The following is a 15920-nucleotide window of genomic DNA, read 5'->3' on the forward strand; positions in this document are numbered from 1 at the left end:
AGTAAGACAACATGCATGAAGAGGATGATGTGGACAAAATACTCATTTGCCTAATAATTCTGCACTCCCTGTAGGTACTTTATGCCACACCCCTTTTCCCCAAGGGGTCGCCATGGCAGATTTGTCCAGGCCAGTCTATTAAACACTACACCACAGAGCAATGCAATGAATGCACAGAGCCAAAAGAAATAACGATTCTGTGTATTTGGTAGTGGAGAAAGATCAAAACATTCTGGGGAAAGATTAGAGTGACACGTGAGAAGAACCAACATTAACAAAAATGATACAACATTTTTTGTTTTGTTTTTTTAAATGCCCTGCCCAGCAGATAAACAACAGACATAAGAGGAGGAGGAAGAGGAAGTCCAACAGAATAACGGTTTGTTGTGAACCATGCAGTTTTTGTTCTGCCGTATTTTTATTGTTATTTTAAGTGATGCACTGTGCCAGACATTTTTTTCCTGGAAAAGGAAGGATGAGACTGCTTTATGCTAAATAGGAGGAGCATATCATTCTTGTTTTGGCTGGTTTCTTTTTCCTTTTGCCATTATTTTTTTTAAAGAAAAATATACTCATCATTTAACCTTCCTGTATTGAACATATCGAGACAAGAAAGGGGACTGAAATATTTTGTTAGAAAAACCACGTACCTCATATCTCTCGATGGGGGCCTCCTGTTGCTCTTGCTGCTCCCGTATGGTGTGGTACTCCTTTTCATATTTCTTCAGTTTCTTCTGGCTGATCTGTTGAGCAGAAAGAGTAAAACAACAAATGATGAAGAAAGGAAATACACCTAGCTTACTAAGTTTGGTTTAATGTGACGGCCAGTGGAGAGGTTTTCAAGTCTTTTGCAAACAAAGACAGAAGACTTTTAATCTTTGCTCGACTGCAGCTTTATTTATTCATGCATTTGAATAACATGTAACAACACACGGGGTGGTATTATTGGCCAGTTTGCTACTGTTTGTAACATCTAATCTTACCAGTACCAATTTATAAAGAGATAAAATTAATATTGAGGAGAACTGAAGTCATCTCATTGGTGCGACCCTCCACGATAGACCCAGCTTATCATGTGGCTCCTTGGGAAAAGTAATCGCCCACTCCTGATGCAGACATGTGTGAGATGTGTGGATTTTCAATACCCTTAGTTAAGGGTTCACAATCAATGCACTACAGTGTTTGCATACTTCGACTATATACTTTTCCCCATGTTGAAATCTCAACATTCATTACCTAATGATGTAGCGTGACCTTCATGCTGTTCCGATTTATGTGTCTTTATGCATTCTCTCAGTGTGTTTGGTTGCACGTTCTCCTCCACAAAGTACAGAAGGTTATTCAGGGCAGCAGGTCTCTAATGCATCTATCCTTTTATTGTCTTTTTTCTCACATCTACGGCAAAACTTTGGTTCTCCAACAGCTCATAATTAAATTGCCAATGAAGTACAGAGAGTATCCACAAACCTCCCGAGTCCAAAGTTTTTTATAAACAGAAAATATTTTTCCACTTTGAAAGGTTTCAATCAACTGCAACTACTAATACTGTATGTAGGTGCACAAACATATCTGCACACGCATGCTCATGTGTAGTAGCTCAAAAACAGAACTATAAGGTATGAACACAGGCTAAAACTTTGACGCACCAAACTTTTTTTTAAAAGTGTCCAAGAAAGAAATTCAAACTTTTATGGTTTTATTTAAATTTCTGGGGTAATTTGCATATATTAGCATTAGAAGTCATAAGGCTGGCAGATGAGAAGAGGAGGTTGGTGCAACAAAAGCACACTGAGACAACATAAATGACCTGATTTGACCCTGAGATTATGTCTTGAATACAGTTTGTGAGCTGAATGCACAACACAAGTACTTCTCTCGTACTGACTTTAAAAATCTAATAATGATAATGACCTCTGACTGCAGTTAAGTAAATAGTTTGCAGACTCCCAACCTGGAAAGATACTCAGCACTGCTTTAACACTGCTGTGAATATAATGTAAAGTTGATAAGATATATATCAGATAATATAATTTAGATGATACAAATGGCCTTGTTTAGGTTTTGTATCTCTTATAGTTCAATGACTTAGGAAGCAGGATGTTGAATTTTTATATATATGTTCATTTTCCAATAATGTTGGTTATTTTAAAAATATGAATTAGGGTACATTAAGAAACTAAAAAAGGGGAAGGGAATAAATTTGACATTCAACGAAGAAAGTTATGAAAGTTGAACTACGAGAATAAATTTGGAGACATTTTTTATAATTAATTTCAAGATTCCGTTTAAAAAAAAAAAAAAGAAATACCAAAGTCACAGATGACCTCAGCCCGGGCTCAGATTTAAAGGAAGAAACAAAGCTGGGAAAACTTTGGACTTCCAAGGTTAAAGTCATACATTAAAAGAATAACTCTGAGTTTATGAGAAACACCTCAGAATAAAAGCCTGCTGTAAAAAAAAAAAAAAAAAAAAAAAAAATTTCAAGATTCCGGTCACCTTAAAGGAAGCGACCTAATTGTTGCTACTTTGACTTCCCGAAATGAAATAAATACATTTTTAAAAAAAGGGGTGTACCTGGAAAAAGATCACATAAAGTCAAATCTGAGATAAAGCTTCCAACACAGCTGCAACCCAGAACAATTTGTAGTCCAGTCAGCCAGTATCTTCAGTCGTTTCAGGTTAGTTACTGATACAGCCAGGCATCACCCCACATTGCTATCCAAGCTTCAAATTACTCTGCCTTGACTGAGATTTAATTCCCAGTGAAGTCATCACAGTAGTCAGTGACCTCAAATGAATTCTTGGAATTATTTTCTCTTGCCAGATAACATACTTGCTACGGGGAATCCCTAAAGAAAAAAAGCAGTGTAATACTCAAAGACAGCATATACAAGAAGTCAAATAAGCCAAAAGGAGTATAAGCTAGAAAATCTGTGTTTTTCTGGTGGTTATGATTTAAATTCAAAAGCGATACCTCCGATTTATTTCCAGCGGATATTTCTTTGCTGAAGATCATTACATGATCTGCCTGCTGCCCAGCTGTCTAACTGAGAAGCAAAAACTTCAAATCTCTCGGCCTGCTGGCTCCTACAGAGTCTGTGCAAATAAATATCTCTGCCCAAAGTTACCTTCAAAGTCAGGTCCCTTAAACTAGGCCAGACAGTTCAAAACGGGTCAGGACACAGGTGCGAATGCGCTTGTTTGAGATACTGAAAAAGACACGTGTGTTTGATTTATCTGTTAAGGTTGAGGTAAAGCACGGAAGTGACCCCTAGTGGTATTTGAGAAATACTGCTTAAAAAAATCTTTTACTTTTGTGCATAATGATCTGCGAATGATCAACTAATGATCATATATCACATATTTGGTACCATATATTTTGTTTAATAATTTACTGTTCAGTTGGGTTTGAGGTTTTCTGAATATTTTAAGAAAATCATCTGTTTATTCTTATTTATACAAAATATGACAATAAGACAAGTCTACTATCTTTAAGAAAAAGCCAGGTTGAGCAGGTATAAGTACTACATGCTCTGCTTTAAACTAACCTTCATGCTACAGGCCAGCTCCATCAGTTTCTTTGCGTTTTCCTCGGAGCGGTACCTCTTCGGAACAGGGACGCGAAAGAATTTGAGAGCACCCTCGAAGTCTGTTTGGATTAGATCATCTTTCGATGTCTGGGGAAAAGCAGATAAAAGGTAAATTAGACATAAATTTACATTACTCAAGCCTAAACAGCCTGTCAAGGAAAGACTCATTTCCTTTTTTGTTAAATGAAGAAACAATTCTTAAGACAACATCCTGGGTTTGGTTAGGAACACGTGAGCACTAAGATAAAGACTGTGTTTGTGGCCAAGTCTATAAATCTATGGTAAAATAAAAGTTGTTCCACAGATTTATTTTATTTTGCCTGTTTATTTTATGGATGGAACTGTGTTCTTCAAGCACAACGTCCCCTTAACAAAAAGCACGTGCACTGCTTTTAGCACAGAACAGAGGGGTGAGGCTGCACATGTCTCACATGCATAAACCTTTTAGAATTTGAGGTTCTGTTGGCACAACCTCTCCATTTCTGTTTCCACTCAAAGCTTCTGGCCATCTTTGAATGCTCATTGGTTTGATGCTACAGTCACACTAAGGAAGACGGCGGTTGGAGCAGCACGACCAAATTTATTGCAATAAACTTGTGATCTCATTGACTTTTCAATGGTCACGTCGAAGACGGGGACCAGGTCAGTCAGCTTGCACTTGCAGTCAGCTGCTATGCTGAAAGCAACTTTTGTGTTTTAAAAATTAGACTGAACTTATTTGCAAACCTTCACCAATCTGCTTGAGTGACTGCAGTCTCAGGCTGCCTCCTGCCAGTCGACCTGCATAAATACCTTACCCAGATGTTAAGGGTGTTGCCAACAACACAATTGCAATCTACACACAATCATCAACCAATTTCCCCTCATCACAAGGAGGTTGCTGTCCCATTTTCACTTTGGTGTGGCTGAACAATAAAATAATTCGTTTTTTGTCTGGGCCTTCTTACCTTTAAAAGTGCCAAGGCCACATTGAAGATTACACTAATGCCCTGAGGGGAGAAAAAAACAAAATGAATTGATTAATTACTGTTGCTTAAAGTTTTAATGAAAAAAGCGACTGACAAAAATCACACATAAACGTTGTCATATGCTTATTCTTGAAAAAATAAAACACCTAAAGTGCTTTCATAATAAAACCCCATATTTAAGTGGTGTGCTTGTTTCTAGGGATATACTTTTACTAAGTATGTGGATAAGCACAGCGGCTGCTCCTTTTCTTCCCAGAAGATTTGTTAAAGCGGTCTGACTTAATGGGGTAACTTCATATCTCTCCACAGGATCTGAAGACAGCTGCTCAGCTTGGACCGCTACACCGGAAGGTCAGACTTTACCCTGGTCTGAGTTATTGTGTGATCTGAAACAAGTCTCCCTGGGTCTGGTCATAAATTCCCAAATCTTGAACCACATCCCAAGTCCTGCTGCTTTCTTCCACCATCACTGGACTGACATCATTCAGCAGATTAATGAGACGAGGGTTTTCCTATATTCAGAGTTTCAATTCCCAGGGTAAAAAAAAAAGATATCTATGGTACCTACGGTGCTGTGAAAAAGTTGTTGCGCCCTTCCTGATTTACTACAGTTTTTTATATTTGTCACACTTACATGTTTCAGATCATTAAACAAAGTTTAATATCACACAAAGATAACCCAAATAAATTGTGTTTTTAAACAATGATTTCACTGATTAAGGAAGAAAACTTATCCAAACTTACCTGGTTCTGTGTGAAAAGCAATTGCCCATCTTGTTAAATCATGACTGTGATTAACCTAATTTTTGGAAAGCCGAGTTCAGTTTTAGTAAACAATATATTTGCATAATGACTGAAACTAGCAGATCATTCTTCACATGAATGATCAAGAAGCTGACCTCAGCTGAAAGTGAAGAAGTCACTTGGATGAGTGACGAAACATTTCTTCCACTAAAAACGCTACATCCAGATGAATCGAATCAACTTTTTGGGATTTCCTTACCTGGATGATTGAGCATCCATCAAGACATCTTTGTCTAATATCTGAATTTGATGATCTGAAACATTTTAGTGTGACAAGAAAAGAAAAATAAGGAAATCGGGAAGGGGAAAACCCTTTTTCACACCACTGTATAAAATTAATTTCAGAATCCGAGGTGATTTCCTTCTTGAGTTATCAATTCAAACAATTGTCAGAAGACTGGACCTCTGACCTTGAGCTGAAGGTTTAGGTCACAGAGATTCAAACTCCTTCAATATTTTTTGTAGACACACCTATGGTATGAATTTAAAACTCCTACGTTGCTTCATTCTTGAGTTACCCCACTCACAAACTCGGGTGTTCATATCACATCATGTCACCTGCCGAATTGGCAGGGTAACCACAACACCCCATCAGCCTTTAACAGCTGAGGGCATTTCTATGCCATGAGTTAATAAGTCATTACCTCTGTCGATTGAAGTCACTGAGGTTTGTGTTTAGATTACGAACCTCGCACAGCAGCAGGTCGATTATATGGAAGACCATGTAGAGGGGGAACTTGGCTGTGAAGAGAGTGAGGAACCACTGTGAGGCGTACATGTGAGCCTCCAGGCCCACATTCAGGAAATGGTTGTACAGGTCTGGTATATATTCCTGGAACAGACACGTTGAAAGCAAGAAAAGCAATAAAGACACAAAAGGACATGGGGTTAGAGAAGCAGATTGAAGAATGTGGAGGAGGGGAAAAGGAAGATGCAATAAAAAAAAAAAAAGATAGCATATGGGGGGGAAAGGAAGGAGAGCAGCAAGAGGTCACTTCAATTCTACTTAAATGCTAAGTAATACACCTTGCTGGTCTTATGTATTACATTATATAATATAATAGTATATATCAGTGTACAGGTGCGCAGAGCATTCAGTTATACAAGTTTATATCATACAAACCTGCATAAGTCTCTCAAGCTGAAAGAACTTGCAATGAAGATCTTCAAAGTTTTGCTTGAAAAGATCCCTGAGCCCATAATCAAACATGATCTTCACCAGGACACTGAATGCTTGCTCCTCTGGCATCTAAAGAAAACCAAGAGATTTACTTATTAGTGCCTTAAGTCAGTTCAGTCATGCTGAAAACAAGGGTTTCACATGAAGTTAACTGCAAAGTAATTCTAAAATGTCACTTTAAAAAATCCTCTGGTCGGATGCTTTATAAAAATGGCCATTGTTTCTACACTAGGTGGCACTGTTGGCATTTCTCCGGACCACAGAGGAGTTTTAAAACAAGCTACAGGTTTCAGATGATCACTGTGACCATATTGTACACAAAAAAGAAATCAAAAAAAAAAAAATCAACCCCAACATTAAAGCCTTATGACTATGCAGAGTTCTGCGGTTAAAACCTTTGCTAGAGACACATGCGTGGGGGTTACTGCAACATATACTCCTGAACACAACAACAAGATTAGGAAGTTGGTCTGGACTCCAAACACCTTAGATCCCAATGAGCAATTGTAGGATATGCTTGGTCCCAGTCAACACAGCCCATCCCAAGAGGGGACCTGTTTATTCCCCAGAGAGTCTGAGCTGTTTTGGCAGTGCAAAGGGAGAACTACTCAATATTAGGCAGGTGGTTTAATGTTGCCGTCTACATTACATCAACAAATAAAACCTCTAAAATTTCCTTTTATAGGTACTTATTGACCAAGTTCTGAGAGACATTAAACATAGGATGGAGGATGTAATAAATTAAGCCAATCCTCCAGTGTTTCTGAAAGCTGGAAGGGTATCGATGTCAAAGGAAATAAAACAGCCCCGCTCAGCTATGACACTATATTTGAAATACTTTTTTTTCCCCTGGACATGCTGGTATGTAAACTCACGTGCAACAGCAGCACTGCAGCCAAGAAGGACTGTCCCTGGCAGTACCCGATCTCCTCATCGTAAACAGAATAAGCCTAAAAAAAAGAATGCAGACAGAAAGAAAGGTAACAAACTAGTGTCACGATAAATAATAATAATAAAAAAAAAAGAAATAAAGAAATTAATGTATTTGTATAGTATAGCATACATTTTTTTCTAAAGATTTGGGAAGTTACACCAAGGCTGCAAAGCAATGTGTAAATACTGATCTTGTGCTGCATTTAATTGATGGTGAGAACGTAATTAGTATACCATATATCTACATTTACAAGAAACATTAAACAAAACACATCAACAGAACAGCCAGTGACCGCCCAAAATTACAGTAAGCCAAACAAAATGAAACAAATATCTTATTTTTTCACCCTCAGCACGCTGGTTTGGCTACAGAGAACTTAAATTATAATGTGTATGAGCTGTGTGGCAGTATAATAATGAAGAAAGACTGAATAGGACCTAAAGAAATCAAGTCTAACTGGATAGATTCAGAAACAAACAGAAAAGCAAGAAAAAAGGGGTCTGAAGGAAAGGTTGGTACAAATGTTATGTATTAAATTGCTTTGGGAGCTAGGGAGAGAATCAGGCGAAAGGGCTGTAGTGGCCTACTGAGCTACAAACACAAATTATGAGCATGAATCAAACGGACAAAGTGTGGATCAATCCATACATGCAGGAGAGGGAGGGCCCGCTGAATTATTTAAACACACCTGAGGAGGTGGTTGTCTGGGAAGAGATGGATGTCCTCACCTGAGTTATACATAATAAATGACATGAAACTAAAAACTGAACGCACCGCAGTCGGGACATTCGTGACGAATTATGGAGGTATAGCTTCAGATGTATGTATGCATATTATTGACGCACGTGCTCGTTTTCATGAGAAAGAGAGCACAGATGCTCGATGATCAAAACGCCAACGTTTTGAATCAAACGCGCACACCAAACTACGCGTTCGATTTAAAAACTTGTTTTGCTTTTCACTCTTGTGAACTCACTGAACCACCCAGTAACCCGGTGAGAAAGTAAATTAATGAGCGGTTGATTTTAGCGTTGGCACCTTCAACTACTGCTCTACAGACCTACTGTGGAGCCAGTCATTTACATAGTAATTATATCGTATTCCAGAGAAACGTGATTCAATTTCACATGGAGATTATTTTTATTTCTTACAGGTTTCATCAAGAACGACGGACGCAAGCTAACCAACTGCTTGTTTCTCACCTGTAATTACATGCAGTTTTATAAAAAAACAACTTCATGAGTGGGTGTGAGTTTACAAATCTATGTCAGGACACAAGCTGTCTATTACAGCTATTTATACTTCTTAATATTTAAAAGATTTATTAAATATTATGTGAATTTCAGCTTTGATTCAATTCCATTTAGTATGAAATTGAAATAGTGAGCCAAATCACAACAACAGGTGTGTCAAGGTGATTTATAACTTAGGTAAAGAACCTACAGTGTTAGAAAGACTACCCCAAAAATCAGACGATCCACAAAGAGCAGCACTAGGACTAGAAAAAATCCATTTTAACAGGAAGAAACCTCCAGACGAGCATGGAGGGTCAGCTATCTGCTTCGAGTGGTTGCAGGTGAGGGGAAAGAGGAAAGAAGGAAGAGAGGATAGGGAGACGGGACAAAACAATCTATGGGAGGGAGAAAACAAAATTTAATGACCTGCAGTAGTGGTGCATAAACATCTGGCAGTGAAGTGAGTTGAGTGGGAAAGGAAAAAACTTCATGCATGCAAAGACCACAAAATGCTGCCTTTTATAAGCAGAAAAGTAAACTAGCAGTGCACATTAAAGGTACACTGTGTAAAATATCACTGCTAGACATCAGTAGATTGCAGATTGGCCGCCATTCATCTGAAGTAAGTACAGAATGTCAGTCCTCCATTTATCTCAGCTGGAGTCCACGTCTATTCACACTGTAGGAGGCTGTAAAACTTTGTGAAAGGAGTCTGATACGAGTCGACGAGTCAGTGAAACTCACTTCTGTCTCATACTGAGGTGAGCTGTCGGTAAGTGTTGCTGTTTTGGTCACTGTTAGCCGGCGTTATTGAAACTGTCTTTGAAGCGGATCTGACATTCTGACACTCACGATGTGTGACTGTAATAAACAGGGACGGTCGCATGTCTAATCTGCTCAATATCAGGAAAAAACAAGCATGTTTATGCACATTTTCATGTGTTCAGAGCATGAGGCTTGAGGTGAGGAGGAAGAGGATGAGGTGGAAATGAGGGAGCAGAGAGAGAAGAAATGGATGAGGCAGACATAATAAGAATGGGATAATTAAAATATCCATGTATAAATAAAGTTTAAAATACCTATTTGTGATCTTTAAATTAAAAGTAATTTATGAGGCGTACTACATATGCTGCCGGCCTCTAGCTTGGAACATAAAACATAATTAGGCGGAGCAGCGACGCCCATCTCAGCTCAGATGGTGGGGCAACATGGCAAACATGGCAGCCCCTGCTCCTATGTAGTTTAAATGGATTAATTCCCAATTTATGACAATGCACTGATTATTGGAAGATATAATTATACACTAATCAATGTCTATTTATGAGAACGATGTTCTTTTTTCTATTGAATAAACTAAAAAAAATGACTCATTGTAATCTTTAAATGCAAACATATCAGATTATCCTGAAGTGCCTCTTGAAAACCTTTAAACTGCTCACTAATAGTAAAGCTTAACATTTATAATAAGTGGGAGCGTCATTTTAATCATCTCTGCTTAAGCCACTGGCCCGATATCCTTGAAGAGCCAAAGTATTACTACTATTGTTCTTGACCCAGTTTATCACTCCCTATTATTTCTTCATTATGTGTATTTTAAGCTGTAAATTTACACGCAGCAGAAGTTAATGTGGGGGAGAGTGGGGGAAAGAGTGCTGCTGACTTGTATCTGCAGTTCTGCTACCAAATGGTTTACACCTCATTTGGCATACAGCTGTTGCAGTAGCTTTGTGCACTGTGTGAATCCATTTTAATGACTGCCTGGATAATGCCCTCTGCTGACTTCAGAGGAAAAATTAACCTCCTCCTTGTGTGTTAAGTGTCTCACCTTGCAGATCTTATAGAGGGAGTCTTGTCCATCTCCTCCAGTGTCTTTGAAGTAGTCGTGAGCTGGAAATGTCCGGTTAATGTCCCTGGTGATGGCGCTGTCCTGAGGGGACTCCTAAAAGTGAAAAGAGAAGAGAGAGAGAGGTTAAAGTGGACTGAAAGGAGGTGAAGAGGCAGAGGCAGGGTGAAATTCAGTAACTAAAACATTCAAAGCCATTTTTATTATTCGGTCTCTGCAAAAAGAGAAAAATAAATCCGCAGAGACCCAGCAGTGGTCAGTGCTGTAGAGTATTTGCTGGCCTCACACATTGCTGAGATTTACAGTATGGGGCGGGAATAAAAAGTGGTAGGACAGAGTGTTCCCTTCCACCGTACAGATTGTCCACAGCTCAGTGCCTTTTTATTTGTCTGTATCTGCCCACCCCACTTTGAATCTAATAATGACCACTTCTTCTTATACGTAATATAAGCATTAGTTTCTGATGGTATAGTACGTATGCCAACAACAGGCACATAACACAAAACAGATATTGTTATTTACTTGGTAAAACATGTTCAGTGAAACAAATAATATACTAACAGCTTTGCTTTTACCAAAAGTGGAAACTAAATGGTAATTTAATTTGTGTAATGTTGTATGTAAGTACACACTTGCTACAGATTCAATTCTTGGTTTGGTGACCTACATGATGTCAACTAGATGGTCATTTGGGAAGAAAATAAACTGAGACTGAAATACTTTACAGCAACTATAAACTGAATTTAACAACTGCATCAGGTTTAAGACATATTGTCTTTAGAGAGGGATAGATGGATGGCTAAAGCAGTTATTATCCAGACTGCTGTGTGCTCTTAAGGTTTTGCTATTGCACGCTTTTTTTTCTGTAAAATTGAAAGTACATGCCATCAAGGTTAATTATTTGACTGTAAGGAAAAAAGCAGTTAGTGAAATGTACTATCACGCTACTGTAACACAATACAGTTCTATTTGGTCCCAACATCAATATTTTAGACAAATTCACTTTTTTTTTTTAAACTAATGACCCAATTTTGCTACTTGCACTTTATTATTATTATTATTATTATAGTAGTAATAACTTTCATAGCAAGTTTATATAACCGGTAAGATATTTCACTAGATGAAAATGCAAGGGAGAACAAGAAGATTCAAAAAATCATCTTCTTGGGAGTACACAAATGTTCCAAATCCATCTAGCAGCCCTGGTATATTTCAGTGTAGACCAACTAACTGACTTGGGCCATGCAGCAGGACAATGCAATGGCATGGCCGACTCAAAGTGCAGACCTCAACCCGACTGAAATACTGTGGACCTTTAGAGAGCTCAACATAAACAAATGCCCGCAAACCTCAATGAAGTAAAGCAATGTTGTAAAAAAGAGTGGGCCAAAGCTTCTCCACAACAATGTAAAAAGCCTGATAAAGTCATAAAGAAAACTATTACTTCAAGTTATTGCTGTTAAAGGTGGTCCTACAAGCGACTAAATCCTTAAATGTGCTTAGTTTTTCACAGGACCGCATGGCTGTATGTGCGGAGATTGCACACAGTACATATACAAGCCTGGGGAAACGTATTTCTTTGGCATATCACTCCACAGAGTGGATATACTACACACACATAGATCAGTGAATAATATAATCTAAACTAGCCGTGCTTTGCAAAGATTAATCACTACTTAATTCATTATTCATCATGAGTGAATTTCAGAGACACGGCCTCTAAATAAAAAAATCTTACTCTGTAACTCCCCATTTGTATACAACAAATCAAACACACTTTTAAACATAGCTTTATGTAGAATTTGTGGGTAAAATAAGTATAAATTTGGGACTATGTATTGGGTGATGTTCACTGAACTTTGTAATCTGGTGCCGGGATCATTCTCTCAAGCAAAATGAGGGCGTTGGCGCGAAAAACAGAGACAAACCCTTTCAGTCATCGGTGTAAACCTATAATGTCTCAGCCAAAAATGTTAAATTAACTTCTTTTTTTTTTAATTGCAAGACTCGTTTCATACATGTAGGAAAATGTTTCCATTACATGCTGGAAATTCATAAATTACACCTAGAGTTATTTGCTTGTATGTTTTTTTAACCATTGCTGAAGAGCACTTTAGCATAACTAAACCTTTATTAATCCCTACAGGGGATCAAATTCTGTCCGAGAAAACAATCCTGCAAACCCATCCTCAAAGTAGATGTAAACTTAAAAGAGAACCCTTCATTTAAATCGTCAGTGTTTTCAAACCACTCGTGCTCCCTTTGTAGCTAATTATACCTTTTTGGTCACTCTGTTACTGTACCCATCAAGTCCCTCCTTTTTCCGAGGTTTCTGTTCCAACTTCCACAAAGGAAGAGAGTGTAACAAAAATAATGCAAGTATGAGAAGAAATGCAGGAAGAAAGGGATATTTAAACAAAGCAAGCTAATGGGGATAAGAGACCAACAACAGTGGTCCACTCCACGACTAACACCACACCCTAAAAAACACTGAGTGTGTATACATGTATGGTATTGTGTGAATTGTAGACCTTGGGAATATGGGATGAAGACTTTATGTTCTGTTCTGCCTTCAAACGACTGTTTTAGAGTAAATAATTGACTTTAAGGTTGAGGTTAAATGAGGTTATGTTGTGATAAAGGTTGGTGTAAGGCTCAGGCAGTTAGCTGTGACAGTTAAGAACAAGGGGAAGGTGTTAAGTCAGTGAGTGAAAGTGATTTAACTAGATGAAATTCAGAGTAATTTTGGTGACTATAGAGTTGGTTTTTTGGTTGTCACAGAGCTGGAGCTCTGAATTACACTGTAGCTCTCGTTCAATCGGACATACACAATAACAAATCTAATTATCTGAGATTAGTCGTGTTCACTTTTAAACACGGTCACCTTGCTAGCAGCAAGTTGGACCCCCATTTTACTTTTCCACGGCATAGCTTCAACCAGCTGCTAGAAATATTCCTCACAACTTTTGGTCCACATTGACATGACAGCATCACACAGTTGCTACAGATTTGTCAGCTGCACATCCAAAAGTCCTCTATTGGGTTGAAATCTGGTGGCCTGGTACAGTACAGAGAACTCTTTGGCATGTTCAAGACACCAGTTTGGGATGATTTGAGCTTGTGACATGATGCACTATCCTGAGGGAGAAGGCTACAAAAAGCTGGGCACACTGTGGTCATAAAGGGATAGACAAGGTCAGCAACACCACTAAGGGTCCCAAATTATGTCAAGAAAGTCTTCTTTGGTTCAGGCACCTGAACGATGGATCCATGCTTTCATGTTGTTTATGGCAAATTCTTGATGTCACAGCACAAATCAAAACTCATTAAAAAAGGCGATCCTGTGTGAAATGAAGCTACAGTTTTCTGTTCTTAGCTGACAGGAGTCCCACCTGGTGTGGTCATCTGCTGCTTTAGTCCTCTGCTTCAAGTTTTGATGTGCTGTGCCCTCAGAGACGCTCTTCTGGGATCAATAAAGCATTTCCCCCCCAGACAGCTGCTGCTCACTGGATATTTTCTCTTTTTCTGACCATTCACTGTAAACCCTTGAGAGGGTTGGGTTGTGTGGGAAAATCCAAGCGGATCAACAAGACTCAGACCAGCCTGTCTGGCACCAACAACCATGCCACATTCAAAGTCGCTTAAATCACTTCTGTTCCCCATTCCAGAGCTCGGGTTGAACTTCAGCAGGTCATTTTGACCATATTTGCAAACCTGAATGCACTGAATTGCTGCCATCTGACTTGCCAATTCAATATTTGTATTAACAAGGACAAGAAGAACAAGAATACCTAATAAAGTATATCTTCTAAACTTGGCAGGACCTCGCCATAAAGTGCATCAGTAAAATCCAAAGTGATTGAGACATTTAGCCTCAAGGGTACTAAAAACTTGTGTCCCAGAAATCTATTTATTCAAAGAGAAAACCATTGCATCCAATGTGGCACATCCCACAGAGCTATAGTCTCTCCGTGAAAGATAACCATCCATGTTTATACAAGCACCACTTAGCCATACTTATCGTAAGTGTTTAGAGCATGCACAAAGACTTCTGACATAATGGCCAATTAGCTTCCTCCCTATCTGTCAGCTCAGTTAAAGAAAAGTTCAGAATTAGAGTAGCACGAGAGAGGAAGAAAATGCATTTAGTATCTCAACATAATGTACGGAAGCATGAGAGGAAGTGAGAAAAAGAAACACAGAGAAGCAGAAAGAGAGAAAACATGAAAGATAAAATACATCTGGAGCTAACTGGAAAATTATAAATGGAATTAGAGTACGAACAGAAAACAAACAAAAACAAGACCAAAAAAAAGATCTCAGAAAAAATTCTATTGATTCATGTCAGAGCCCGACTAATATGGAACCAACATCACTGCCAATTACCAATATTTGATGATTAAAAAAACCACTTTCTGCTCTTCTGATTCATCAGCTGATATTTTTCTATAATTTCCCTAACATTTGATATATTTAGTTATTCATTTACTTGTTCATGTGCTACCTGACTCTCCTTCATTCTGCTGCTTTTTGTATTTGTATTTATAAACGCCAATATGGACAGACTCGTAAATAGCCAATGTCAAACGGTAGTACAAGCTACCAGTCAGTCTCTACTTGAGACCACTATGCCCGTTAAAGAGGGTCTATTTTGCTCATTTACTGCTCTATATTGATATTCTATGACTCTACTAAATGAGCTCTCCACAATTCCCAACTTAAAATAATTCCTATTTATCTTACAGTGGGCATTTGCACAGCTCCCCTCCTTGGTGCATACTCTGTCTAAAAAACACATTTTAGCTTCTTTTCCTCTCACTTTAAGCCAACTTGTTTTCCCTGATTGGAGCTGCGTGCCTCTGATGCCCTTATCAATGACAGCCATTTTACACATAAGTTTACAGAGTAATCTCAAGCTTGGGCTTGCACATGTTACTGAGCTAACTTTTGTAAAAGCATTGCAGAATATAAGAAAAATCATATTACTTCACCTTTGAAGCAGCCATTTTCTCTAAAGTGGACTCAGCAGATATGTTGTTCTAAGATTCTCGGAGGACTTGCCACAATTATTTATTCATTTGCATTTAGGTTGTCTTAGATCGGCCTTTTCTGTAGTTCTCTCTATTCTCGAGCACACCAGCCTGTTTCTGTTTAAAAATCTGTACAAACATTACAGATGCATCAGAGCACTTTTGACTATCAGTAACAAGTACTGCTGAGACCCACAACACCCATAAACTGAGTGAAAGTCCAGGAACAAAACATTTTCTGACAGAACACCAATAAAATGTCTTCACTGGGGGTAAGCCAAAAATGGCTGCGCTACAGTGCAAATGTGTGTGTGTGTGTGTGTGTGTGTGTGTGTG

The 15920-nt window shown here is 38.5% G+C and overlaps 1 protein-coding gene across 2 annotated transcripts in view; it reads right to left on the reverse strand.

Annotated features, from left to right (window-relative positions):
* The window catches only part of LOC102293409 (rab GTPase-activating protein 1), an 83418-nt gene that overhangs the window by 22561 nt on the left and 44937 nt on the right, over nt 1-15920 (reverse strand). For both annotated transcript variants that reach the window (XM_005931842.3, XM_005931841.3), the window contains 7 exons: nt 10537-10650; nt 7418-7492; nt 6486-6611; nt 6051-6194; nt 4538-4579; nt 3549-3677; nt 651-743 (listed from right to left, as the gene is read on the reverse strand). In XM_005931842.3, coding sequence (XP_005931904.1) covers nt 651-743; nt 3549-3677; nt 4538-4579; nt 6051-6194; nt 6486-6611; nt 7418-7492; nt 10537-10650 — 723 coding nt within the window. The remainder of the gene's footprint in view (nt 1-650; nt 744-3548; nt 3678-4537; nt 4580-6050; nt 6195-6485; nt 6612-7417; nt 7493-10536; nt 10651-15920) is intronic.

Source organism: Haplochromis burtoni, unplaced genomic scaffold (genome assembly GCF_018398535.1).
Source record: "Haplochromis burtoni strain Fernald_Lab_line unplaced genomic scaffold, NCSU_Asbu1 Contig_151, whole genome shotgun sequence".
NCBI lineage: Eukaryota > Metazoa > Chordata > Actinopteri > Cichliformes > Cichlidae > Haplochromis > Haplochromis burtoni.